The following is a 27,408-nucleotide window of genomic DNA, read 5'->3' as shown; positions in this document are numbered from 1 at the left end:
TGTGCACGTTTTAGTATAACATGGGTTTGAATTATACAATAGAATCGCTATTTTATCAAATAAAATAAAAAAAATAAGAATCAAATTTTACTTGATTATTTAAAAAGTAAGAGATCATTATACAATAAAAAAACTTTTAAAACTCAAGGGTGGTCATATAACACTAAAAATGATCAAATAATAGTAACTTTTTTTTTGCAAAATCCTCAGGGTGAAAAATTAGGTATGAAAATGTTTATTTTGTGTATTCCTTAGTTTATTCCAATGCCGGTGCTGTATGGAGTTTTCCTTTACATGGGTGCATCTTCACTGAGAGGAATACAGGTAAAAACACTATAAACTGTATATGTCTGTTTACAGTATAGAAGCATTTGCAAGCATTTTCAAACTTGCCAAATTGACAAAATGTTATTACTGTATATTTCCCCTGTTTTCTATCATTTTAGTTTTTCGATCGTTTGAGATTGTTCGGGATGCCAGCTAAACACCAGCCAGACTTCATTTACCTGAGGCACGTTCCACTCCGAAAGATTCATCTCTTCACCATCATCCAGCTCAGCTGCCTGGTTCTCCTCTGGGTCATCAAGACCTCCAGAGCCGCCATTGTCTTTCCCATGATGGTACAACATTTATTCTTTAATATAAACCAGCTTTATCTGTCATGTGTGTACAAAGTTACTTTACACTAGTAGTCAAAGGTCTACTTGTTCAGCCTTGTCCAAACTCATTTAAAGGCAACATTTTTTATTATATTTTTAGTTTTGTAGGTTGTAGGTTGGCACAATACTAATCAGAAAGATCATGGAAACATATAGTCTTCCAAACATGTCTTTGTACATGTAATTGCCTTGTGAAGCATCTCGTTTTTTGAGTAATATGTGATAATTGAATTAGTGATTTGCTCGCGGCAGGTGTTGGCACTGGTTTTCATTAGAAAGCTGCTGGATTTTATCTTCACAAAGCGGGAGCTCAGCTGGCTCGATGATCTCATGCCCGAGAGCAAGAAGAAGAAACTGGAGGACGCTGAGCGAGAGGTGAGCTACACAGTTTATTATCTAAATGTAACGTTCACTGTGAATAAGCACTTGGAATATGGCCCAAGAGGCAATTTGCAAAGTCCAAGCAGAAAGCGGAAAGAAGAAATGAAATGCACAGATGTGCCTCCTGACATCAAAGATCAGAAGAGGAATTTTAACGGAAACACTGTATATAGACAAGACTTCTAATCAAATCCTGAAAAGTAAACAAAAAAGTTTGGGGTTGGTAAGATTTTTGAATGTTTTTGAAGTTTCTTATGCTCACCAAGGTCAAAAACACAGTAAAAACATAATGTGAAGTATTATTATGATTTAAAATAATTATTTTATATTTGAATACATTTAAAAATGTTAAAAATTAAATATAAATACATTTAAAAAATGAATTCCTGTGATGTAAAACTGAATTTCCAGTCTTCAGTGTCTCATGATCCTTCAGAAATCATTCTGATATGCGGATTTGCTGCTTAAGAAACATTTGAAAATGGTTTTATATTTTTGTGGAATTATTGTTTAAGAATGCTTTAATGAATAGAAAATCTTTATTTGAAATATAGAAATGGTTTTGTCTTTATAAATGTCTTCACTGTCAATTTTGACCAACTTAATTCATCCTTGCTATATAAATGGTTTAATTTTATAAAAAAAACAAAAAACAAAATTTTGAATTGTAGTGTATATCAAGTCAAATTGTCAGCAACTTGCTGCCCTCTGTCAGATTTTTGTGATATGACATTTACTCATTAATTTACTTGTTCCCTACATATTTCTAAAACATGAGCAGAATAAATTTCTGTGTATTGAAGTTAATGTTTATTTATTTCAAGCAACATTTAAATTATATGAAAAAATATATGGTTTCCATTTTAGTGGCTTTTCCCGTTTCTCATGATTTCTTAGAAATGATTTAAGGACAAAGAAAAATTTATATTTATTATAAAAATGCCCATGGAGTTTTTAATTTTGACAACTCCTTTCAGGTCTAGAAATCGAGTTTTCAAAATTAGGCTACCACATATCAGAAACCTTGATTCTTCAAAGACATAAAACAGTTGAATTAAAAAAAAATCATAAGTCATTTTTCACTTGTATTTAAATCATTGCATACACATATCACTCACTCAGACGTCTTTGTAATTCCAGGCTTTCAGATTTGAAAATGCTACTTCAAATTTACATTTAGAATAACTCTGCAAATTTTGTCAACCATTCCTTCACATTTAGTTACCTATATGTCCATACAGCGTGCATGCATAGTTTTGTGGAAATCAGTTATGTGGTTCATGAGAAGATGATTTTAGTTTCAAACAAATATCTAGGCAAAAGATCTAAGAAAAGGAACATAAATCTCACATCTGTTGTTCAAATGGACCAGCAGCACGCACTGAGCGATTATATTTAATATTTTGGTACTCTGGTTGCTAGGCAGCACTAATCCATCACATAATTGAGATTGCCATCGAAATAAGCTCCATGCAAAATTTGGTGACTTCTTGCCAAACAGCGACAAAGTCAGAGCTGTTTTTAAAAAGGAACAAATAAAAACCTGCTACAAAAACTTCACTGTTTGGACCCCTAAAAGCAGGAGTAATTAGCATTTGGAAGACAATGTCCGTATAAGTGAATGATACAACAAGAGTTTATTAATGTTAGCTGAATGAAAGTAAAAGCATGAGTTTTCTTCTGGGAGTTTTTGCTTTAATGAGGAGATCTGATTTGTGCTCCAGTTCTGCAGTTTGTTTTTCCTGCATTCAGAGACTTTCTGACCCCCTGGCACATAATCTCATGTTTTACTCTTGCTAAAATTGCCATGATACGTTTCTTATAGAGAGACCCCGATTCACCCACCTCAGCATCCGAATGCATTCATTTCATGCCAAACAAATGGAACATGAATCGATCTGCCAAAATGTCCTTCAGCAAAGTTATTTAATCTCAAAGGGTCTCTGAAGTTCTCTTTGGCTGGACGGGAATAAAACTCTCTCTCGCTCCTTCTCCCTGTGTTCACTGCCAGGAGGAGCAAAGTATTTTGGCAGAGGAAGAAGGAATCGTACAAGTGCCATTGGAGGGACATTACAAGTATGGACCAGATTTTCCACACTAATTCTCACAACAGCAAGCGATATAGGGTTTGTTGGTTTATTAAAACAATAGGGCAATACTTGACAGTGATTTCACCATGGGTTCTGTGATTTTTTAAAAAAAATTTATAATACATGCTGTACATATATACACTAGAGAATCAAAAGAATAAAAGTAGTAGAATTAAATAACAACTTGAGACTTGATATACATTTAGAAAAATTAAATAAGTAGAATTAATATGTTAAGGTAATAAGTAACAGGTTTTGAAAAAAGACACAAATGATACATATTGACATTTATTAATAATTGGAATAAGCAGTTGTTGTCAAGCATTCACCATTGCTGAGTCAAATTTTGTTTTATGATTGGTTTTATGCACGCACAAGATTATATTTCATTGATTTTAATGATTTTTTTATTGGTTATTTTCAGAGATGATCCTTCTGCTATCAACATCACTGATGAAATGTCTAAAGGCTCCTTTGGAAGCACTTGGAACTCCAAAACTGATCTGAACACAAAAAGGTTCTGATTTATTTTCATATTTTTTCGATATTCAATATTTTGTAGTAATGTTTAGCCATAAAGCAGCTCTACAGAAGACAATAGTGACATTATTCAGCCAGAAACAAGTTTTTTTTTTGTCATATGACAGTGTTAGTGAAGTCAAATACTTTAAGTGTTTTTAAAACAATTTTATTACTTTAATATTTAGAATGATTGTGGAGAAACTTGTTTCTGTACACTAGCTATCAAAAATTTTTGTCCTGCACCTTTAAATGGTCATTGTTTGGAAACACACATGTGCAATACATATGTCATTTTATTTTTTATCCATTTATTCAGTATTTAACACATTTTGATTTAATTACTTTTTGAATTTTTTTTTCTTTAGTCCCCTTTCCTAAGCTTGCAGATGCTGATCCCCAAAGGTAAGCGCACTGGACTGTTCTCATAGCAACGTCCCACGTCACTTTACGATCTCATCATGTCTTTCTTTGCATGGCAACAGCTATTTTCACCAAATTTGCGGCGTTAGACAGATTTGATTGTGATCCATCTGGAACAGACATTTACCATTATGTGTCTCTCCAAGAATGTTTGAACTCAACCCAATTTTGCCATCCAGTTAGTCAGTCGAAAACAATAAATCATTCACATCTCTCTGTAAGTGTCAGACAAAGATAGACAGCATGTGATCATCTTTTGTTGTTGTTGTCGTTATTTTTTATTTTTTTTTACTACTCAGAGAGGAAAAATGTTTAATCAGCTGTGAGCTTGTAATGTGTGAATGTGTGTCTGGTCTGCTAAACATGGATTATTATTGAGATAATCATGTGTTCAATGCAATCGGAAGGAAATATTCTGCACAAAAAGTCTTTTCGACATGAATACTTAAAGGAATAGTTCATCCAAAAATGAAATTTTGCTGGAAAATGTACTCAACCTCCGGCCATCCAAGATCTAGATGAGTTTGTTTCTTCATCAGATTTGGAGAAATGTAGCAGTGCATCAGTGTCTCATCAATGGATGCTCTGCAGTGAATGGGTGCCGTCAGAATGAGAGTCCAAACAGCTGATAAAAACATCACAATTATTCACAAGTGATCCACACCACTCCAGTCCATCAGTTAATGTCTTATGATGTGAAAAGCTTTGTGTGTGTTTGTGAGAAACAAATCCATCAAGGCATTTTAACAACTGTTGCTTCCGACTAAAACTACGAGTCCATAATCCATAACACTTTTTCCAGTCTATGTCTTAATAGCCTTATATAGTATTGTTGAAAATCAGTTTCTCCATGGAGTAAATAAACTGAATTCGCTAAACTGATAAACAGTCGCTCAATATAGTCATTATGCACTAAAGAGTTTTTGCAGTTTAGGGTAATACAAGTGAACTAATTCCCTTTTTATGTCATTTCACAGCCTGTCTAATAAGAAAGTGCACAAGGAGCGTTGATGGAAAGAAGATTCACTGTGTTCACTCACACACACACACACACACACACACACACACACACACACACACACTTACCTAGCTATCCAAATAGATGTACTGTTTTTAAATCAATAGTTCACAAAAATTTATATATATATATATCAAATAATATATATAATAAATATATCTGTTTATTAATTTTTCTTTTGCAAACCATTCCTACTGGTATAAATAATACACATTATAATTGCTTCAGACTAACCCATACATATGCTCAACCACTACGAAAAGTATTCCTTTCACATTTACTGTATTTTATAATTTTCTGTAAGTTGTTACAGATTTAATTAACTTATGAAGACTTTTGTTTGTTTGTTTGTTTTTTTTTGCATTTTTTACCTTAAAGTATTGCTATAGTTAACAAGTAAACGCACAGTCTAATAACTTGTTTGACACCTCGGCTCCCTGTCTTGTCTTGTGTTTCTGTATTTTTAAATTACACCTCAATGCTATGCTTTTTTAGCTTCTAGATATAAAGCCTGTAAATACTGTAATACCAGCAAATAAAGTGGCGATTGTTGTGTGGGAGATGAGTAGAAAGTGTGGCAGAATTGGAAATTATTTTCAATTTTTATTTGAAATGCTCTTTGAAGTATTTTATATGTTTTATATATATATATATATATATATATATATATATATATATATATATAGATATATATATATATATATATATATATATATAAATAGCATTACTGCACAACTTTCACTTCCCTAAAGGTACAGTTTTAAATGTGTAGACAGTATCTACTGTAGGTGAGCAATTAATAGCTATTTTATTATTAAATCGCATGCATCACAGTTTTGTATTCATGTTTTGGGGGGGCGAAGAAACTTTCTGTTCATATAAAGTTACAGATTCACTGAGTGATATCGCTAAACCAATTGTATCAATGTTTTTTTAGCTTTTTGATAATATTCATATATTCACTACTAGATTTACCATTGCCATATTTTGTCCATAAGCAAGACACTTCACTCCAGGTTGCTTGAGGGTCAGTATTAATGTAGGCAGTGTATTTACTTTTTAGACGCTTGAATAAAAAGCATAAAAACATAGGCTACTGTAGATTCTTGATATACCTGCAATATCATCAATATCAGACAATTGCTGAGTTTTTTTTTTTTTTTTTTTTTTGCAAAAAATATACCAAGAATGCTTTTTGTGTAAATATTATTTCCATCAGAGTTTATACCTCTATTTTGCAGGCTGTACGTCGATACTCACAATGCCAAAGTGTGGATGTGTTTTCACACTAATAATGGAGAGCCATCTGAAGTCATATCAGCTGCACATCAGTAAACGGTTCCCTCAAAATGATTGTCTGTATTATCTCTTGTAAGCAAATGAATGCATTCACTGGATACTGTAGATACAGACTACATTCCCTTTTCACAAAATAAAGCAATAGTGTTTTAGTAGTGTGGGTCCATCTAATAATAAAGGTTTTGCATGAGGTCATCATGCAATTAATAATTTCAATTTAAAAACTTTAACTTCTGCTGCTTATAATAACGCTGTGTGTATTTATAACAAAATAGATGAGAAATAATTTTTAAATCATACATACTGTAATATCATTACCATAAATTGATTCAAATGTTTTGCTTTTATTATTATGTATATTTGTTTTGTATGGTTTATATCTTCACACAAAGATGGTTTGATTTTGAAAGACGAGTGATTGTTATCATGCAAATATTTTCACAGTTTATTAAAATGTTGACTTGCGCTTAATTCCTATTGCATTATTATAATGTCTAGTTCTTTTGATTGTTTTGATGTTTCTGTAAATTAACTTGAATGAACTATCATTATATCCTCTGTATGGTGTGACTTTGGGATCTTTTATCTGTATGCTTTTTGGCGGGGGGGCACTTGTTTTTTATGAACTGTGAGGGAACTAATTAGACTTTTCTGGAGATTTTGTTCCTGCTGATTCTTCTACAGTGAAATAAATAGCTCTGCCGTATGAATATGGATGTATGCCTTGAAGTATATGTACCTTGTTTCTGTAATAACCAAGGAAAAAATGCACAGTATGTCAAAGTCATATATCATTCCTCCCATTGGACAACTTTGATTCTTTGATGTAATGGCAAGTTACTGCAAGGTAAGCATTTGTGTTCATTGATGTCCACATGTCTGATGTCAGATTCACAGTGTTTTTTTTTCACCTTCTGTCACTTCATACCATCCAGCAACCATGTCCCATGTGCTTTGCTTTATTCCACTCATTTTACAATGTATTTCAAATTAATTATCCACTTTCCGCCAACTTAATAACCCACAACATCTGGCCTCTTATCGTTGTTTTAATAGTAAAAATCTGTGATTAACTGGGCCTCCTGCACTGAGAGCTGATCATGAATCAGTACAAAAACAATTTATTAACTTCAGTTTTATTAACATTTATACATAAAACTGATCCGAGATCAACTAAAAGCACAGTAGACACGGTTTCAAGAGCTCACTTTGAGATCAACACACCCAAGTGTCAACCATCGGTGTTTGCTGGAATCACGTGACTTGTCCAATTCGATAAGCGCTCCGAACAACTGATTCGAATCAAAAGATTCGTTAAGGTTTCGAAGCTTCGAAGCGGCCATATTCAGAGCGTCTTGTGATTTTTTTTTTTAAGGGGAGCGAGCGGACTCTTCAATCGTTCCTGTACTCTTGAAATAACAACGTCGAGTTGCTTAAACTGTTATTATGATGGTTTCACAAAGACAACATACTGTTTTTGGACAAACAAAACATTTCTGAGTGTCCCACAAACTTGTGATGATAATTCGCTGTTGATAAAACGGCAGACATAAACACATCAAAACCCTTAAAAGTGTTTTTAAGATAATCTCAACTGAACATTGTGAAATTTTTTTTTTTTTTGCTATGGAGATGACTGGGAAAAGGTCTCAATTATGCTGAATTAACAATTTAATCCCAATTGTGACCGACAATAAATTACTAAAACAATTTTTCACACACTTTTCAAAATAAATAAATAAATAAATCAATCAAAAAAATTAAAAAATACAAATAAATAAAAAAACAAACAAAAAAAACAACAATTACTAACTATTAGGGTTACTAATGACACATCATTTGGGTATTTTCATGTCTTGGAAAATTGGGGATTAAAGGGTTAACCATATCTGCCATACAGTACATGCAACACTTTCAGCATTATTGTAAGTAAGTATATCTTTTTACATTGTATTATATTGTATTTTATATAAATGGATATTTATTTACATTTTTTAGCATTAAGAGTTGAAAAAGTAGTGTAAAAATAATTACAAAATTTCTAAGTTGTAAATGAAACAAAGATAATAATACAATTTAAAATATACCATTTCAGTCTTTCTACTTCAAAATTCTTTATTTAATTATGTAACTTGCAGTTTCATTGTAAGTAATTGTGTTATTTACTAGTAATTTCGGAGTCAAAATTCTTTCTACATCAAATGTGTTTCAGTGTATGTAAATAAAGTGAATGAGGAGGCTGTCAAGCTCCAAACTGACAAAAATGGCACCATAATAGTACATCAGTTTTTAAACTTCCAGGCAAGAGTTTGATTAAGTACATTTATATAGGTTCACCTCTCTTAAAACGAGTGAGCGTGTTGGCCTGATATGTAGTGTTTTTTGTTGAACAGATGGTTTGTAGCATCAGCTGACAGCTCAGAGAGAGACCTGCTCCCAGGACGGACTGCATCTCTGGCACCGGTGCCGTTTTCTTCTCGTTGAAGGACTGGAGACGTGCGGTCCCAGGGTGCCTGACAGTGCTGGATAATTGACACATCTCCACAAGGCTTTGGTGACTCCCATCTTCTGTCAGTGTCATGTTAGATACGGTGAGGTAAGCAGAAGTGACACATCAGGCCAGAAGTTGGTTCTCCTCGGGGATTATTGGGAAGATCGCTTGAAAAGGTACCTGACTGGAGTTCAAGCTTGACTTGAGCATAACTCTGAACTCTGTTTGTTATACTGACAGTATGATTGAAGCCATTTGACACATGGATATTCTGTTTGATTGCAGTTGTTTTCCCACATGAATTTGCAACACTTGCTTGCATGTCAACTTGACAAATAGAGATTTAACAAAGTCTGTTTCTTAAAGTGACAGAGAGGTATTATCTGGATAAATGTCAAATTCTTGACTTTTCAGTTGTTACTTAAGGTCATCTTCTTAAACTTTCTGCAATAGTGCTTTTCAATGTGTTTCCAGCACAGCAAAATAGTTAATCATATAGTTTATCTTTTTTGAGAAATTGTCCTTGGCAACAAATATTGCAATGCATTACTATGAACAACATAGGCCAAACAATATTCAAGATTATTAACATAAATGGTCAGTTTTAGTTTTCAAATGTCTTGTATTTCAATTGTTACGCCAGTAGTCGAAAACACAAAACACAATGTAGTTTGCACAATCCATTTTTAACCATGTTTATCCTCTACTGAAACAGTCTGGATCATATTTTTTAAACATTGTTTACATTGTCGTTCGAAAACCAAAACACTGAGTGCTTCATTTGAAGAAAGATTTATTTGCATGATTCAGTGAAACTGACAGAACTAGGCAGAACTAGGCTAGTTTTTATCTGGTTGTCGTGAATCGTCACTCGCGTCGTCCTCTCCCTGTTTTTAGCCAGGACACAAACTCTTTTGCCGCCTGGTCCTGCAGGTAAGAGCTGACGTCACTGGTGAATGTGCCGTCTGCGTGCCGTCGTGTGGGGACTCTGAAGAAAAAACAAGTATTATTCATGGAAAAGGTGATATTCTTCTTGTCAGATTTAAAAGGACATCAATAATAAACTGTATCTATTTACAGTACCGTTCGAAAGTAAAGAAATGTGTGTTTGTATTCAGCAAGGAAGCATTAAATTGTTTAAAAGTGACTAAAGACAGTTATGTTTCAGAAGATTTCTAATTCAAATAAATGATGTTCATTCAAATGTATCAGGGTTTCCACAAAAATATGAAGCAGCACAACTGTTTTCAACATTGATAATGATATTCATGTTTCTTGAGCAGCAAATCGGCATATTAGAATGATTTCTGAAAGATCATGTGAGTAATGATGCTGAAAATTCAGATTTGCATCAGAGAAATAAATTACATTTTAAAATATATTCAAATAGAAAAGATTTATTTTAAATACTAATTATTTTACAGTTTTTTTCTGTTTTAAATAAATTGATACGGATAAACTTTGGTGAGCAGAAGAGGTTTCATAATAACAACAATAATAATAATAATAATTTCAGCCATTCTAATGCTGTAGTCATGTCATGTGAGAATTGCTATGATTTAAATTAATGTCATGTAAAATTATACAATAGTTAAATAGTCTACTCACATTTGCCAGATGTCTTTTTTTATACCTGTTCTTAAATATTTTGCAAGACCTTACAGAGTTGAAACTTACCCGCTTCTCTTGGAGTTCATTAACCACTGAACGAAGTCTTGTGCTCTCCTGGTCTCCAGGTATTTGCTGTAATCATTTGAGAATGTGCCTTCTGAATGTCTCTTCATGTTGTTTACTTCTCTTGGGTCACTAAATAGTGCGTCCTCAGACATAAGGCTGGAAGTCAATACCAAACATGTCATCCTCCAAAAATAATCACCATGTCAGAGATATGTCAGCCCCAAAATCAAAAGAAAAAAAATGCATTTAATTGAATTTATTGGTGACATTACTTTTACAGAAGTTTGCAGCAAAATTATAAATATTTTATAACATTGAATTGTCATAAGTAAATAAAAATACAAAAATAAAACCTTAAAATATGCTTAATTTATTAAGCAACTTACAGTTCCCTTTTGAGGTTAAATGTGTCTCAGATTGTGTTTTATGGTATTACTACAAAAAAAATAGCATCTGCAGAGGCCATAAAAAATGAAATAATTCTGAATTGAGTTCCTCTTACCTGGAGTTTTCTTCCATGTTTTCTTGTATGGGATTCTGCAAGCTGCTCTGGATCAGAATAATAAGTAAAAGTCCAATAAAGGCGTAGATCCTTGTCATCATCTTACCTGAGGATCAGACCATACAGCTACTAAGTAAACCGTTAATGCATTCTACCTCAAAAGACATAATATAGTGCAAAAAGTTCTCCGGCTCACCTGGATTGCGTTGGGTCGTCACAGAGAAATAAAGTCAAAGATTTTGATGTTGCCTCACTGGTTTCTCCTTCCTGGCTCCCAGTGCGATTTCACGGTCCCAGCCTGATGTTCTGAGTCTTATATAGTGATGCCCAGGTGGCGTGATCCACACACACACACACACACACGCACACTCACACACACACGTACGTACACAGACACACACACACACGTACACAGACACACTTATTAGTTTCAATCCATTAGTCTCAATGCATCAATGTATTTGCACTGTGAACCTGTTTAAAAAGAAAGATGGGGAGATGGTCAAACGAGTCAAAAAGTCACTTAAGGGAAAAGTCAAACATGATTCTGTCTTGTTAAAAACAGAGGAGAGCAAATAATTGCATAGGTACTTTCAGGATGAGATGCACTCGGTCAGATTTCCAGGCAGTGATGGTGTTTGCACTCTGCAAAGCTTTCTTTTTGTACCTTTCTTGTCTTTTTTTTACATCAATAAATGTCTCCTTTTGCAATACAGAGAATTTTACAATACACTGAAAGAATTATTTTTTTTAATAATGCAACGTTTACTTGCATACAGGTGCTATTAAATTCACAAATAATTACAAAGAAATGACGAGTAACTCTGAACTGTGAACTTTTGAAGTAGAAAGACTGAAATGGTATTTTCTTATAAAATATACTCCAGTAATCTCTCTATATATTGCATATGTATTATTACATGTTTAAAATATTTTACTTTTATGTAGAATAGATGTCAGCTCTATTCTATTGTCATTTCTAGGCTATTACTTGTTCATTTATTTATACATTGATTATATAAAAGTTATGTTTCTCAACTGAAGCTTTTCCACTGCGTGTCATTATTTTTTTTTAATTTCTAAATTCTATAGATTTTATCAGGTTAATTTCCTGAGGATTTTTAGTAGAAATAGTAACAGTAATATAAATGCTTTTATAGTAATAATGGCAACTTTTTATTTACTTGGACATCCTTTTAAACTAGTTATAGCAGTTTGGACTGTTTTAAAGCTTAACTGGTGGTGCAGTAAAATCGTTTTTTTAGGGACAGACCTTGAAAAAATGGAAATATTGGTTCAAGTTGTGGAGCATTATATTGGAGAGTTAGGTTTCCTAGTTGAGTGGTTGGTGTGGATAGCCCTCATTATTCAGGAATATTTAGAAACTGTATAATACATAATTTAATACTACTTATTGTGCTGTCGTGATTGGTAGACTGTACATTATTTCATTTTGGTAATGCGTCTTGATTTTTTTAAATTCATTAATGTGGGTTTTAGGTGATATATCTATAACATAAAATTATGTCAAAAGCAAAGAAGGCTGTGCTCTTGGGACTGTCGGACAAATTTCCTTTGGCATACATTTCAATAGTTCGACCAGCAGGTGGCACTGTTTATATACCATCATATTATAGACTATAATATGTATACACTACCAGTCAAATATGTAAAAAGAGATAGAAGTATCGAAATTCAGTCAGGTGAGTCCAAAGTTATATAATATGTAAAATGCAAAATGGAAATTAAGATGTAGAATTGTTTCACATACAGAAATATTTTTCCTTTTGTTTTTCTTTTTTTCTTGTTTTCAGGATTAATGAAGAATGAGTCAAAAGACCAAGGCATTCAAATCCCGAATGTTTGAGTTGATCAGTTTTCTTACAGACATGCTCAAACCACGCACTGAAGTCAGTGCATAAACACAACTGCATAGAACACTATGGATTCCACAACCAATTTGTAAATATAACATTATGAAACATGCTGGACATCTGTGATACAAACTACATTAATATCAGGTCACATTTGCAGAGTAATCATTACAGCAATTTGATTAAAAAAAAAACAAACAAACAAAAAAAACAGCTAATACAAATTTCACGTATTAAAAAACTATATAAAATCTTACATGTAACTGTCATTGGATCTGACATAAGAGTTTGTTCCCATTAACATGTTCTAAATACACTCTAGCATGTAAAGCATCTGTCATTAACAGTGTTTGTGTCAATGTAAAAGCATAATGCATCAATAAGTCCATTTATTTTTTCTCCGCAAAGCAGTTCTGCAGGAAATGGTTCAAGTGTGCGTAGAGGTGGTAACGCGCTTTACCAGACAGTCCATGATCCTTATCGGTGTACCACTGAGAAAATATTACACATTTAGGAATTTAGTGTGTTTTGAAGAAAACAACACCTTTCAGAGCTTAAAGGAATAGTTCCCACAAAAATGAAAATGTACTGACCCTCAGGCCATCATCCGAACAGATTTGGAGAAATGTAGCATTGCATCACTTGCTCAGCAATGGATGCTCTGCAGTGAATGGGTGCCGTCAGAATGAGAGTCCAAACAGCTGATAAAAACATCACAATAATCCACAAGTAATCCACAGCACTCCAGTCCATCAGTTAACATCTTGTGAGGTGAAAAACTGCATGTTTGTAAGAAACAAACACTTTTGTCTTCTCCAGATGTTAACTGATGGACTGGATTGGTGTGGATTACTTGTGGATTATTGTGATGTTTTTATCAGCTGTTTGGACTCTCATTCTGACGGCACCCATTCACTGCAGAGGATCCATTGCTGAGTAAGTGACGCAATGCTACATTTCTCCAAACTCATCTTCATTTTGAATAAACTTTCAATTTTGAATTTTGGATGAAGTATTCCTTTAATAATTTTTTTTTTACATCACCTTCATTCTTTTATCAAAACTCACCATTGCTTCAAAATCAACTTGATTTTCCACCAGGGCTTTGGAAATTTGTGCAGCTTGCTGGAAGTGGACGTTGTCTAGAGTAGTGAAGTCAAAATGGCAAGAAAACATCTTTAAATGCTGCATATGTAGTCAAGACACTAGGTTTTGGATCGGAGTCAGTTTACCAGATTATAAATGCGATATATCTCTGAACTTTACATTGCTTACCGTCTGCAGTGCCGTGCACCAGCATGTACTGCACCGACTTGAAGTTTTTTGCCCTGTCAGTCACTGTTGAGTTCTGCAAATCAACCAAATATATGAAGCACTGTATAGATAACTCTTCATAATTTGGATATATTGTAAATAATGTTTTCTTACTTTATAACTTTCAGTGTTTTCCTCAGGGCGATGCATGTATCTCTCTGTATATACGGCATCTGTGAAGAATTTAGTGTGTGAGTTAAGTTTTTGTGGTTAATCTGTATCATAAATCAGAAAACATTTTGCAGTCCATACCATAATAGTCCCACTTAGCAACAGGAGCCACGGCAATTCCACATTTGAACAGTCCACTTCCAGATCCCAGAACCATGGATGTGACATAACCACCATACGACTGTGAGCAAGACAAGCGTTTCATGATTAGTGTGATGCTTTTCAGTCAACAGGCTCATCGTAGATCTTTTAGCGATTGTTATTTTACCTTAATTAGAAAAGAGAAGATCATCAAGAACAATTTGAATGATGGCTTTGATGGATACTTACTGAAAGTTTAAATCTGCTTTAAAGAGTTTTGACATTTTGGAAGATGTAAATGTTTTGTTAAAATACTTTCTGTACACCACTGGTCAAAAGTTTTTTTTAATTTATTTTTTATAAATGTCTTCCATTCACCAAGGCTACATTTATTAAATACATAAAAAAAAATAGTGCCGTCAAACGATTAATTGTGATTAATCGCATACAAAATAAAAGTTTTTATTTACATATTAATTTATATATATATATATATATATATATATATATATATATATATATATATATATGTATGTATATATGTATGTATATATGTATGTATATATATATGTATGTATGTATGTATATGTGTGTGTGTGTGTGTGTGTACTGTGTATATTTATTATGTATATATAAAGACACATACAGCATATATTTTTAAAATATTTACATGTATTCATATAAATTATATAATATATAAATATATTTACTATGTAAAGGTAACTTATTTTTCTAAAATATATACATGCATGTGTGTGTATTTATATATACATAATAAATATACACAGTACACACACATACTGTATATTATGTAAACAAAAACTTTTATTTTGGATGCGACCAATTGCGATTAATTGTTTGACAGCACAAAAAATAAAAAAAATAAAAATCAGTTAAAACAAAAATATTGTGAAATACTATTACAATTTAAATTAACTATTTTCTGTGCAAATAAATTGTAAAATGTAATTTATTTCTGTGATCAAAGCTGAATTTTCAGCATCATTACTCCAGTCTTCAGTGTCACATGATCCTTCACAAATTACTCTAATATGCTGATTTGCTGCTCAATTATTATTATTATTATTGATGATCAGCCATTAATAACAGTTCTCATTATTAGCACTGTTGAAAATTTAGTGATTAATTTTTTTAGGATTCTTTGATAAATAGAAAGTTCAAAGGAACAGCATTTTTTGAGAAAAGAAATCTTTTGTAACATTTATAAATGTTTAAAATATATTAAAATACAAACGTTATTTTAAATTGTATTTATATTTCATTATATTGTTTTATTTACTGTATCAAATAAATGCAGCTATGTAAACACTGAAGAGTTCTTGCAAAAACTTTTGACTAGGAGTGTAGCTTGAATCTTGGATTTAAAGTTTAAAATCCAGCCAAACCAACATAATAAAACCTGTTTGTTTTAGAGACATGAATGCATTTTTTAATGAAAGCACTGCACTTACCCAACCCCACATGCCAATTCTGTCTTTGTCAATGAAACCCATTTCAATGAACTTTCTGAAATTAAAAACAAATTCACAGGAAACACAATTACTAAGATCTTTTGTAGATGCTAGTTTGCTGCTTTTCATGAAAATCTAATGACGCTCTGCTAGCGTTTGACTTCTATCAAGCTGTTTTTGACCCATGCTTCATGACAAGCTCGTTCTCTTTTGTAGGAGGCTGACAGGACTCACATCTGCCTCGTATCTCTCATGCGTCTATGAGTGTTACATCAGGCTAAATGACGGCAGCGTGAGCGTGTGCACATCGTTCCTCCGCCTCACCTCACGGCCGAGATTTGATCTTCCACCTCGTATGTTCCCAGCCGGCCGTAGATGGCGTGCATTAGCTCATCACCCTGGAAACCGCTTCCCCTGCCGTCAAAGCTGGCGATGATGACCTTCTCTGTGCTGCACAGGTACGTGGCCCACTCCAGGCGAAACACATAGTCCGTGTTCTGGCTGGCCGGACCGCCATATCTGTGATGGAAGAGTGTGGAAATAACACAAATCTATAGAATGCATTCGTGTCGTAAAACATGTTTTTGAGACTTTTTTTCTGTGAAATGCGGGTTGGGTAGCTGACAAATAATATATATACAAATAGTTGCTTTGATTCTAATCTAAACTGATTTTAAAATTATTTTTATTTTATGATTATTATGCATTCAGCTAGAATGGTGTTCATTGTAAATGAGAGACTACATGAAATTTGAACTTTTGAACTTTGAAATTTTTGAACTTTATAAAAATGGTATAAATTTGTAAATTTATTATATACACTACCATTCAAAAGTTTGGCGTCAGTAATTTTTTTTCTTTTAAGAAATTTTAGGATTCATTGAATTGACAGGAAAGGTGACTTTAACATTGGTACAAAAAACAAACAAACAAACAAACAAAAAATAAATAAATGGTGTTCTTTTGAACTTTCTATTTATCTGACGATCCTGAAACAAAATTATATCATGGTTTCCACAAAAATATTACACAGCACAACTGTTTTCAATGTTTTCTGAAGGATCATGTAACAATGACAAACACTGAAAATTCAGGTTTGATAAATTACATTTTAAATATATTTAAAAATTAAACAGTTATTTTCAATTGTAATATTTCCAGATAATAGTGTTTTTTTATTGTATTTTTTATCATATACATACAGCCTTGGTGAGCAGAAGAGACTATTTCCAAAAAATGTTGAACCAAAATGTATGAGCTGTGATTAAATATAAAAAAATACAAATAAAACTGTAACTCACACTTGAATTAAAAGAGGGTACTTTTTGGAGGAGTCAAAATTCGGTGGGAACATCATCTGATACCAGAGGTCTGGAGAAACATAAACAACATGAAAGGCTTTAGATAAATATGCTACCGAAATCCTGTTTGTCAAGAATGCTTAAAAATGTTGCACGTACTGAATCCTGCGATCTTCATTGTGGCACGTTTGATGGTTGGCATCAGAAGCTCAGTAGTCAGAATTTTTTCCAGTTTCTTATTGTCCTCAAGGACCTGAATCTCTAATACAAAAAACAAAACAAATGAACAACTTCTAGCTTAGGAAATGAAGATAGAAATGTGATTTTAATTAGCTATTCCTTCATTCACATAGCTGATGTTGTAAAGTGGTTGGATTAAACAGATACTAGCACACCTTTAGCAGGCCCTCTGTTGTCCATCAGTGTAAAGAGCGGAAGTCCTGGTCCTGTAAAATCAGTGTTTATCAGATTGAGCACACACTCTCCTCAGATCAGCCGAGGTCTCGTTCAACTGTTTGTCATGAGTGAATCTCACAGGCGTGAAAGTGTGTTCACTAACCGTAGCAGTCCATACGGAAGAAAGAGGCGTTCAGGCTGAAGTAAGCGGAGTTATACTGACACCTGTCCTGATACAGCGAACAGGTCAGGCACTCGGGGGCAGAATGTCCACTCTTGCTTATAGAAATCCTAAGAGCAAGAGAAATATGCTTTTCTAAAAAGATTTCACTGTCACAAGTATGGATATGAAAATTCTGGGAAAAAAAAAGCTTTTTTTTCTTTTTTCTACCAAAGCTAAATTTTTGTATTTATTTGATTTATTTATTTGTAGTTTGTGCCACATCTATGTAGAAACTGTAAAGTAGTCTTTGATTTATTACATTTGAAAATTGATTCTTGACTTGTGTTCGGTGTAGAAATTAACGTTTTATTTTTTTATAAATATATTTTATATGTGACCCTGGATCACAAAACCAGTCAATGATTTAAATTTTTGAAAAATTAAGATTTATATATAAGTTGAAAGCTGAATAAAAAAGCTTTTCATTGATGTATGGATTATTATGATAGGACAATATTTGGTCGAGATACAACTTTTTGAAAATCTGGAAATCTGAGGGTGCAAAAAATCTAAATATTGAGAAAATCATCTTTAAAGTTGTCCAAATTAAGTTCTTAGTAATGCATATTACTAATCAAAAATGAAGTTTTGATGTATTTACAGTAGGAAATTTACAAAATATCTTCATTGAACATGATCTTTACTTAATATTCTAATGTTTTTTGGAATAAAAGAAAAATCGATAATTTTGACCCATACAATGTATTTTTGGCTATTGCTACAAATATACCCCAGAGACTTAAGACTGCTTTTGTGCTCCAGGGTCACACACACACACACATTTTATTTTGTATAAGCAGGTTGGAAGGGCAATTACATGCCATTAAAAAGTCATTAAAAATTCTGCTTTTGTGTTTCACTGAAAAAATAACAGCATAGAGGTTCAAAACAAGATGAGGGTAAATAATGATATTTAATACTAAACTATTTCTCTATAGTGGCTCTGAAGTATGTATTGAATATAATATTTTGCCATTCTGTCCACATCATCAGAGGAATACATACACTACATTCCAGAACCACTAACAAATTTTAACCATCATTAAAATAATCTGTTTCCTGCATTTTTTCCTATTCGGTTCTGAAAATGGAATTGGTTGTGAATAATTAGTTCTTGTTTCCCAGTGCAGCGTTGTGATACCATGAAATTACTATTTAAAACGTAAAATATTTAAATTATTAAAATACAATCCTAATACAAGCTGATGCAAAAGGTTGTTTTTACTTGTAAAGATTTCTCTGTCCAGGTCTTCCCATGTGTTCATTACTCACGTAGTATCTGTGGAAAGAATAGATTTTAGATGTGGAAAGTTTGACAATAAAGGCACACAGGAAGAAAACAAGACTGTTCTACTTTTTCATACGCACATGGAATCTTTGGTTACTTTTGAGATGTATATCACTTCCCATTTGCCTGAGGTGATGGGTTTTGCTTTTCCCTAAAAATAAAGAAAACAGTTGACAGACAAATAACTGGCTAAGCTTGTACCACACTGTTTCTTTGTGTCTGACTTTTAATGGTTATTAGCCAAAGGATATAACACATTATAGCCTGTAATACAGTGTGTATTGATATATCTGAGGTTTGCACGATAGATCGCAAGAGCGATCGCCTACTGTTTCAGTGACATTTGTTATGGATGTATTTATCTCATTCATATTATCCTTAGGGATTTCAAAATCTTTTGTAATAAAGAGTTCAAAGTCATGGACCAAACCAACCTGCTCTGAGATGAAGCACAACAATCTTCCATATATATATATATATATATATATATATACACATATACACACACACACACACACACACACACATACACACACACACACACACACACACACACACACACACACACACAGGTATTTGAATCTAATGGCACAAATGGCATTAAAATAAAATACAAAATAACACTACGTTACTTACGGCTTCCACATAGTGGAGATGTTTATAACCGTTGTCATTGCTCATAACTTTGTAAAAACTCATGTTATTGGCCGCAAAGTAAGGAGCTGCAGGAAAGTACTGTGAGGGGAAACACAGACCATGAAATCTAAGGTTTCAAAGCAGCATCTTTTGCAAAAATTAAGAATTTTAAAGATTTTATGTGATTACTGCATGTACTCACCCGTCCAACCCATCCAGTTTTGCTCTTTTGCTCAAATTTCTGTAAAAAAAAAATGGTTAAATCACACATTTAAATTGATGCAACTGAACTGAGGTCATATTAGGGCAGTGGTTTTGGGAGTTAATGAAATGTCTTCATACAGTATGTAAACCTAGTGAGCAGATGAGATACATGCAAGAAGTTTGTGAGTCATTTCAGCAGTTCTGTATGTACAGTATATGTATGGCTTCTTGAGACTTGGAAGATAGACAATTTGTCCACTATTTTGCTCATATGGACTATTTTATTACACTTCTTTTTGTCCTTTTGTAGACAAAACAGTCTTGACATTCACAGTCGCCTTTGGTTTTCCAATTGCAGGGTTTGTACAAAGGTGCTTAAAGTACTTGAATTTAGCTTTTTGAAATTTAAGCACTGGAAACCCTTTGGAAACAGACATTTTTGAGAAGAGGTACTTGAAAAGTGTTTGAATTATTGAAAGACAATATATATGAAACTGAGCTTGACAATATGGACTGCCAATGGCCTAGGGCCACAAGAAACACTCTTGGGACAGATGAGGGAACTGACACTGTCAGATTGGTCTAGTACTACAGCGTCATGAAAGTTGATCATATTCGCAGGTTTTTAAGGCGTGACTCTCTTTTGTGACTTCTTGGGTTTGAATGGATACAAAATGATTACAGAATACCCATCCTGGGTCTCATCCTTATAAACACAGTAGGTGATGTAGCAAAAATCCTTAGCGTTAAACCCTAATAAAATTACAAAATAATTTATTCTTTTAAAATATTCTTTCAAGACCTCCACCCAAACCAAGAGAAAGCATAATAAGATAATTGAAGAAACCATAAGAAATAATTTTAGAAAGTCCCTGAAAGTTAACTTAAACTGTTAAATCTGCCACAACCTGTATCACTTACACAGGGCTTCTGCTATACACAGAAGAGAGATACTAATACAAACAAAACAAAATAATTAAAAACCGTAAGAACCTGCAATACCCTTGAATGCTTGCAAGAATACTACTGTTCAATTGGGAGAAAATACAAAGTTTTATTCTTTGCTGTTATATTAGCATCACTGAAAAAATATTGTAAAAGATGAGCTTTTTAAATGTGCTCGTATATGCACTTAAAATTCTTGGGCTTTGTTAATGTTCTAATGCTTTAGGTTGCAACAATCATTGCATAACTTTACGTTGTTGTACAGTTTTGTTTTATATATATATTTAAATAAAAATAAATTTTAATAAAGAGTGTAATTGTTTGGCTTTTATTATTTTACATAGTGAAAACTGAATGCATGCCGTTGTGTTCACTTCTCACTGCTGTGTGTGTGCACTTGGATGGGTTAAATGCAGAGCACCAATTGTGAGTATGGGTTACCATACTTGGCAAATGTCACGACTTTCACTTTTTTTTTTAACAAATCTGAAAGAAAAGCTTTTATAATAATTATTTAAGAAATATATTAAATTGAATAAAAAAATAACTTTAAGTAATGTTTTATTAAAGGGACTGTTCACCCTAAAATTAACATTTTGTCCTTTACTCATGTTGTAACCAAGCAGTTGCTGGTACCCATTAACTTCCATTGTATGGAGGAAAAAAATATTACTATGGGAAAAAAAATTACTATGGAGGTTCAGTGGCTACCAGCAAATTACTTCAGAATATCTTCTTTTCTGACCAGCAGAAGAAAAAGAAACTCGTACTACTTGGAACAACTTGAAGGTGAGTAAATGATAATAGAATTTAAATTTTTGATAAGTACAGTAAGAACCATGTAGTTGTTGATTCTTACCGAGGTTTCTTTCCAGTTGGTGCCATCATAGTCATAGATCTGCAGAAGGACGCTGTCTTGTCGGCGTGGAAGCCACTGAACAGCCAGTCGTTCATCTGTGACCCAGGTGACTGTTCTCAGATAGTGATCGCTGGGAAAAGAGCAATAAAATAACATTACTCTGAACTCTAATGCTGTGAAAGCTTATGTTTCACAGACGTACTGTAAGAACATGTGACACACCCTACGCCGATGGATTTCGGCACCAACACTTCTGATTGTCTGGACGGATTTTCCACGTCAATCACAAACAGCCTTGCTCTGGGAATAACACAGCCTGCCTTTGTAAGCAGAGCAACAGTTTAGTAGCAAAATTACATTTTGAGTGAAATTGTAAAATGAGAACAGCAGAGATGCAAATTAGTTCAATTAGAAACCCAAAGACACTTGGACCAACAATGTTTCACCTTGCAAACTTATGGATTATAAACAAAATAACAATATTGAAATATAACAATATGCTTTAGTATGTTATAAACTCAAAATAAACTAAATTATATCTTAAAATCACTGGGATAACATTGGGATATTTGCTTACTTTTGGGTAGGGGATAAATACTGTGGTGGGATACTGGTCATTTCCATACAACGAGTATTCGATGTTGTGAACTCCAGTGTCATTGATTTGTAGATAAGCCAGATATTTCCCCTGCGGAGACCACCAGATGGCTTCGTTGGATGCAAAAACTTCCTCTGTCGAGCAAGAAAGGCAGCAGATGGCACATTAGCAGGTATGAATGAATGAATGAATGAATGTGTGTGTCAATGCATTATATGACGTTACCTTCATAAACCCAGTCTGGAACCCCATTGAGAATTTTGTTAACTTTTCCATTATGAGTGACTTGTACAGCCTCAGCAGTGGCGTTCTTTTTGAGGTAAATATTATAATTCCAGACGTAAGCCTGTAGATGATGCATGGTAATTAACACAAAATAAGGCTATCAAACTGAGTCTGCATATGAAAATAAGTCTGTATGGTTAAATCTTGCACATATATACATGCTGGACACAAGTACTCATGTCACTTAATGTGCACTGTCCCTTTTAAAATAAAATAAACATAAAAAGACATATATAATAATAATAATAACCCATGCATAAGTTGAATAACATTAACAGTTAATAAAATGTATTATCATAAATAAAATGTAACAAAAGTAACAATAAAATGTAAAAAGCTGCTGAAAAATATGTTGTACTCAACATACACTTTTTGTTTGTCATGATGGAAAAACTCTGGGTTTTTATTTTAAAATTCTTTGCAATGATTTGAGCTACAACTAAAGCCTTCAAATAATATGATTTTATTTTTGTGTTACTGTTTGTAACTCACCAGTTTATTTTCTACTGGTGCCCACACTAAGAGTTGTGTCACAGGTGGAATCTGAACCTTGGAGAGAAATTCCCTAAATCCACCCGAAAACAAAGACACATTAAAGTGAGCATTACATTATCTATCAGTTGTTGGAATTAATACATTCAAACTGTTATACGTATTAGCACACTAAAGTCTTCAATGAAACAAAACATTTTCTTAGATTACATTTTCCCTTAAACTCAATGATACTGAACACTCTCAGGGAAAAAAAGGTACAAAAGCTGTCACTAGGGAGCTGGGGCCCTTTTCAAAAGGTACTAATATCTACCATTTAGGTACTTATACATACATTTTGGGTATTAATATGTACCTTTAATGTACTAATATGCACCATTTACGGGTAAATACGGTACCTTTTGAAAATGTACTTCACCAGTGATGACTTTTGTACCTTTTTTTTTGTTTCTGAGAGTGAACAATATCTATGCGAGTTAGTTTGAAATACACTGAAACATGTTCAGGAGTTCACAGTTCTGGAAGTCACAATTTCAGAATGATATAAGTTTTCCGTGTATTTGGTAGATGTGTTATAGTGACATCTTTACTCACCGGGACTCCATGTTATACATATGGTAGGAAGCAGTGAAGGAGTGTCGCCATACCTGTTGATGCATTTCAAATGTGTTAGAAACATCAGCTTTGAGCCTCTTATGCAGTGTTTTTAGTTTTATTGCAGTCAAGTTACCTTTGAGTAATTGCTCTCAAACACGACAAACCTTTTGTCTCCTGACAATATGTAATCTGTGGCATCCACTTGGGCCTGAAAATCAATTCACGGTAAATGAGTGGAACTCGCATGCATGTTAAACATGAAGAAAAGATGCAAGAAATGAGATCTAGAGAAATATCAGAGACTATTTAATGAGAAATCATGAAGAATAAAGAATAAAGAGTCATTCAAACCCTCGTATGAGGCAACCTACAAATGTTGAGTTGCTCAGGTACATTGAGCTTTCCTTCGTTTCAACATTGTGCAAGTAAATATGGCCTTCGCTAGTTTTGTGGAGGTATTCATTGTCTGGTGGAAAATAAAGACGGCAGAGTATAAGTGTCAGTGTGATTTAAAGTTCATCACGGGAGCATGTGAAGCGCTTCAGGTGTCGTACCTGATATCCAGTGGAGACTGTATGTTTTATACCTGATGGTATCATTGTAGAAATCATTAAAAGAATAAGTTCTCTTAAATGCAGACTCGTCTCCTGAAAACAGCAAAGGAAACCAGTATCAAAATGCACATTTTATAGTTTCTAATGATTTGTATTTGATATATCTATTTTTATTTAATATATTTATACAATATAGCAGTCAACATCTGAAGTGGATCAATAAGTTAATCAAAGGGGTCCTAAGACAAGAACGGGGATTGTTTTGGTTTTAGGACAACTTTGATGAAAGGTTTTGATCCACTTCAAATGTGGACTAGCCTAACTGTATTTCGACATTCTCACAAGAACAACAGTTTCTTTAGTGTTCACATGGGGGCGCCATTGTGTTACCGCACTGTTTTTATAGAACATTTTATTACAGTATGTTCTATTAATAGGGATACATTGTGACAAGTAAATCTACAACGTTCTAAATTACGGCAGTTTTACGTTTTGTTTATTTACCTTTTTAAACGGACAGCGATGGTGCAGCTGTTGCTATGGTTACCTCTTCAGGGTTACCGTTACTGCATTCGGACTAACTTTTGAAATTGCGATGTTTGGAAATGTTTTTTCGCCAGTTTTCGATATATTGTAGATTTACACATCACAAAAAAAATAACTTAAGCGTGTTCTGTTTAATAAGTTGCAAGAAAATGTATGTTGAGGAGGACACAAAACCATTATGCGGGAGATCGCGACGAACCGCGGGGTAACAACGCCGCAAAAAATGTGAAAACAACATTTTGTCATTTAACGCTACAACACCTCTTAATTATTCGAATCTCACAAAAAATACCAAGGTAAAAATAACTCTTCCCTATTAAACAGTGCCAGGAAAAAAGTCTAATACAAATTTTTGATAACTAAGTTGTGAGGTACAGACACTATACATGCTTTTAAGTGATTCCTAACAAATAATTTCAAATTTCAGGTGAGAATGATGATGATGAAGAAGATGATGCCACTCACTGTTTACGTAAATTGCCGTGGGAATAGCGATGAGCGTGATGACGACAAGCGCCCCGACCAGCGCCACGCACACCTTGTTACAGCCCTACAGGTGAGGCGAAAAACACCGCGTTTCACAAATCACCCCAGAAAGAGTTATTGTATTAAAACAGGTTTTAATTGCTCAGTCTATCACAAAAGTTGTGTTCAGTCACACCTAACCTCACAAGTAACTTTTTAATCCACACGGTGTGTAGCTACAAAACACAACAATCTTCAGGAAAACATCAAGTAACGTAGCTACTGACCATAATTGCGCAGGAGCTTCTAAAACGCGCATCCAATCTCTAAGAATCCACTGACGCTGAATATTTCTGACCTCCAGATGTCCTTAAACAGATCGTTAGACGCCTTCGTCCGCGATAATGCAAGAGTTAGACAGACAGCTGCGCTTTATTCCGTCCGATTGCAAATTTCCAGGCTAAAAATGTACTTTCTCCGATGCATCATTGAGACTGGAGTGAAGAAAGGGTGGCAAAACTTCCTCAGAAGCAGCATTCCGCGCAACTTTCCATCGGAGTGCGTTCAGTATGTGCTTCTCTTCGTGAGCGCCTATAACTCTGTTCTGTTTAAGTCCAGCAGCTGTGACTCTCAGCACAACAGATCTGCTTTGACTGTAACAGATCAAATTAAGACAGACTAAACTTTCACTTCAGTGACAATAAACTTGTGTTTATCTCATTAAATGCAAATGGGGTCCAAAAGTTTAAGACCACCTGTGAAAATGCTTCAGTGCATTGTTTTATAAAATAAGACACACATTTGCATCACATATTTGATAGTAATTTAATACGCAGCGTGATCTTGAGCTGGCATGAACTCCAGTAGGCTAGTTTGTGTTGCCAAACATGATGATCAGGTTCTCCGGTGTATTTGGAGAGCATCTTGGACATCAGTGCATGGAAGAACATCTAACCTTAGAAGTGTCACTACTAATCAACTCATTTGATTAGTCACAGAGAAATAGTGAAGTGTGTTAAATATGAAATACTTTTTCTTCAGAAAAGTTTTTTTTTGAAGACTTTCTTGCATCATAACTTGTCTTTAAAAAAAATATAAGGCTTTGTGGATGATGTCAGAGTTTTGGACTTACTGTTTTTCTTCAGAAAAGAAAGAAAGAGTTTCTTGCATCATAACTTGTTTTTTTTTTATAAACTATCAGGCTTTCAGGATGATGTCAGAGTTGTTAGAGATGTACTTGAGCATCAATGCTTTTTGGTAAATTGGATTTATATCGCAGTTTTCAAAATATGCATTTCAAGTACAACTGCAGAATTGTTCTACAAATTCTTACATATAATTATAGATGTAGCCATAACAATGAATACTGTATAATATGGATTTTATGTTTCTTGTACTGTGTTTGTTTAGTTTTTTATTTATTTATTGAGGACATGCATTGCTAGTCATTGTTTCAGAACATCAAACAAATTTAAATATTAGTAAAAGATAACACATGTAAACACAACATGCAGTTTTTAAATGAAGGTTTTTATTATTAAGGGGAAAGAAAATCCAAAACTACATGGCCCTGTGTTAAAACTGTGGTTTATCACACCTGAGTTCAATTTCTCTAGCCACACCCAGATCTGATTACTGCCACACCTGTTCACAATCAAGAAATCTATTAAATAGGACCTGCCTGACAAAGTGAAGTAGACCAAAAGATCCTCAAAAGCTGGACATCATGCCGAGCTCCAAAGAAGTTCAGAAACAAATGAGAAAGAAAGTAATTGAGATCTATCTGTCGGGAAACGTTTATAAAGCCATTTCTAAAGCGTTGGGACTCCAGTAAACCACAGTAAGAGCCATTTTTAACAGATGACAAAAACATGGAACAGTTGAGAACCTTCCCAGGAGTGGCCGGGCGACCAAAATTACCCCAAGAGCACAGCGATGACTCATCCAAGAGGTCACAAAAGACCCCACAACAACATCCAAAGAACTGCAGGCCTCACATTCCAAGACGAAAACCACTGCTGAGCAAAAAGAACATAAAGGCTCATCTT

At 33.8% G+C, this 27,408-nt stretch overlaps 3 protein-coding genes across 8 annotated transcripts in view; 1 reads left to right on the top strand and 2 right to left on the bottom strand.

The window, feature by feature from the left end:
- The window catches only part of slc4a10b (solute carrier family 4 member 10b), a 57,943-nt gene extending 50,951 nt beyond the window's left edge, over window positions 1-6,992 (top strand). For 5 of the 6 annotated variants that reach the window (XM_042731882.1, XM_042731887.1, XM_042731884.1 and 2 more), the window contains 7 exons: window positions 256-324; window positions 447-620; window positions 912-1,034; window positions 3,052-3,116; window positions 3,555-3,647; window positions 4,018-4,054; window positions 5,050-5,737. In XM_042731882.1, coding sequence (XP_042587816.1) covers window positions 256-324; window positions 447-620; window positions 912-1,034; window positions 3,052-3,116; window positions 3,555-3,647; window positions 4,018-4,030 — 537 coding nt within the window. In that variant the 3' untranslated portion in view covers window positions 4,031-4,054; window positions 5,050-5,737. Of the gene's footprint in view, window positions 1-255; window positions 325-446; window positions 621-911; window positions 1,035-3,051; window positions 3,117-3,554; window positions 3,648-4,017; window positions 4,055-5,049; window positions 5,738-6,331 lie in introns of those variants that run through there. The other variant, XM_042731883.1, reaches the window with a different exon arrangement.
- A 2,664-nt stretch (window positions 6,993-9,656) lies between these two features.
- LOC109096981 (pro-glucagon-like) lies at window positions 9,657-11,685 on the bottom strand. The gene is made up of 4 exons (XM_042731881.1): window positions 11,256-11,685; window positions 11,060-11,165; window positions 10,558-10,713; window positions 9,657-9,868 (listed from the first exon to the last, which is right to left on the bottom strand). The coding sequence occupies exons 2-4, from the start codon at window positions 11,158-11,160 to the stop codon at window positions 9,748-9,750; spliced, it is 378 nt and encodes a 125-aa protein (XP_042587815.1). The 5' UTR covers window positions 11,161-11,165; window positions 11,256-11,685; the 3' UTR covers window positions 9,657-9,747.
- Window positions 11,686-12,906: 1,221 nt separating this feature from the next.
- On the bottom strand, window positions 12,907-25,993 carry LOC109096477 (fibroblast activation protein, alpha). Its single transcript, XM_042731880.1, has 26 exons — window positions 25,648-25,993; window positions 25,361-25,445; window positions 24,350-24,442; window positions 24,167-24,261; window positions 23,929-24,003; window positions 23,793-23,845; window positions 23,199-23,271; window positions 22,647-22,767; window positions 22,401-22,555; window positions 22,046-22,143; window positions 21,824-21,953; window positions 20,018-20,056; window positions 19,816-19,914; window positions 19,260-19,330; window positions 19,117-19,170; window positions 17,832-17,959; window positions 17,668-17,718; window positions 17,432-17,533; window positions 17,273-17,342; window positions 16,296-16,490; window positions 15,972-16,026; window positions 14,500-14,599; window positions 14,362-14,420; window positions 14,209-14,281; window positions 14,002-14,075; window positions 12,907-13,424 (listed from the first exon to the last, which is right to left on the bottom strand). The coding sequence occupies exons 1-26, from the start codon at window positions 25,648-25,650 to the stop codon at window positions 13,323-13,325; spliced, it is 2,253 nt and encodes a 750-aa protein (XP_042587814.1). The 5' UTR covers window positions 25,651-25,993; the 3' UTR covers window positions 12,907-13,322.
- Window positions 25,994-27,408: the final 1,415 nt, after the last annotated feature.

Source organism: Cyprinus carpio, chromosome B9 (assembly GCF_018340385.1).
Source record: "Cyprinus carpio isolate SPL01 chromosome B9, ASM1834038v1, whole genome shotgun sequence".
NCBI lineage: Eukaryota > Metazoa > Chordata > Actinopteri > Cypriniformes > Cyprinidae > Cyprinus > Cyprinus carpio.
The sequence above is the reverse complement of the archived record's forward strand: the minus strand, read 5'-3'. Positions and strand labels throughout refer to the sequence as shown.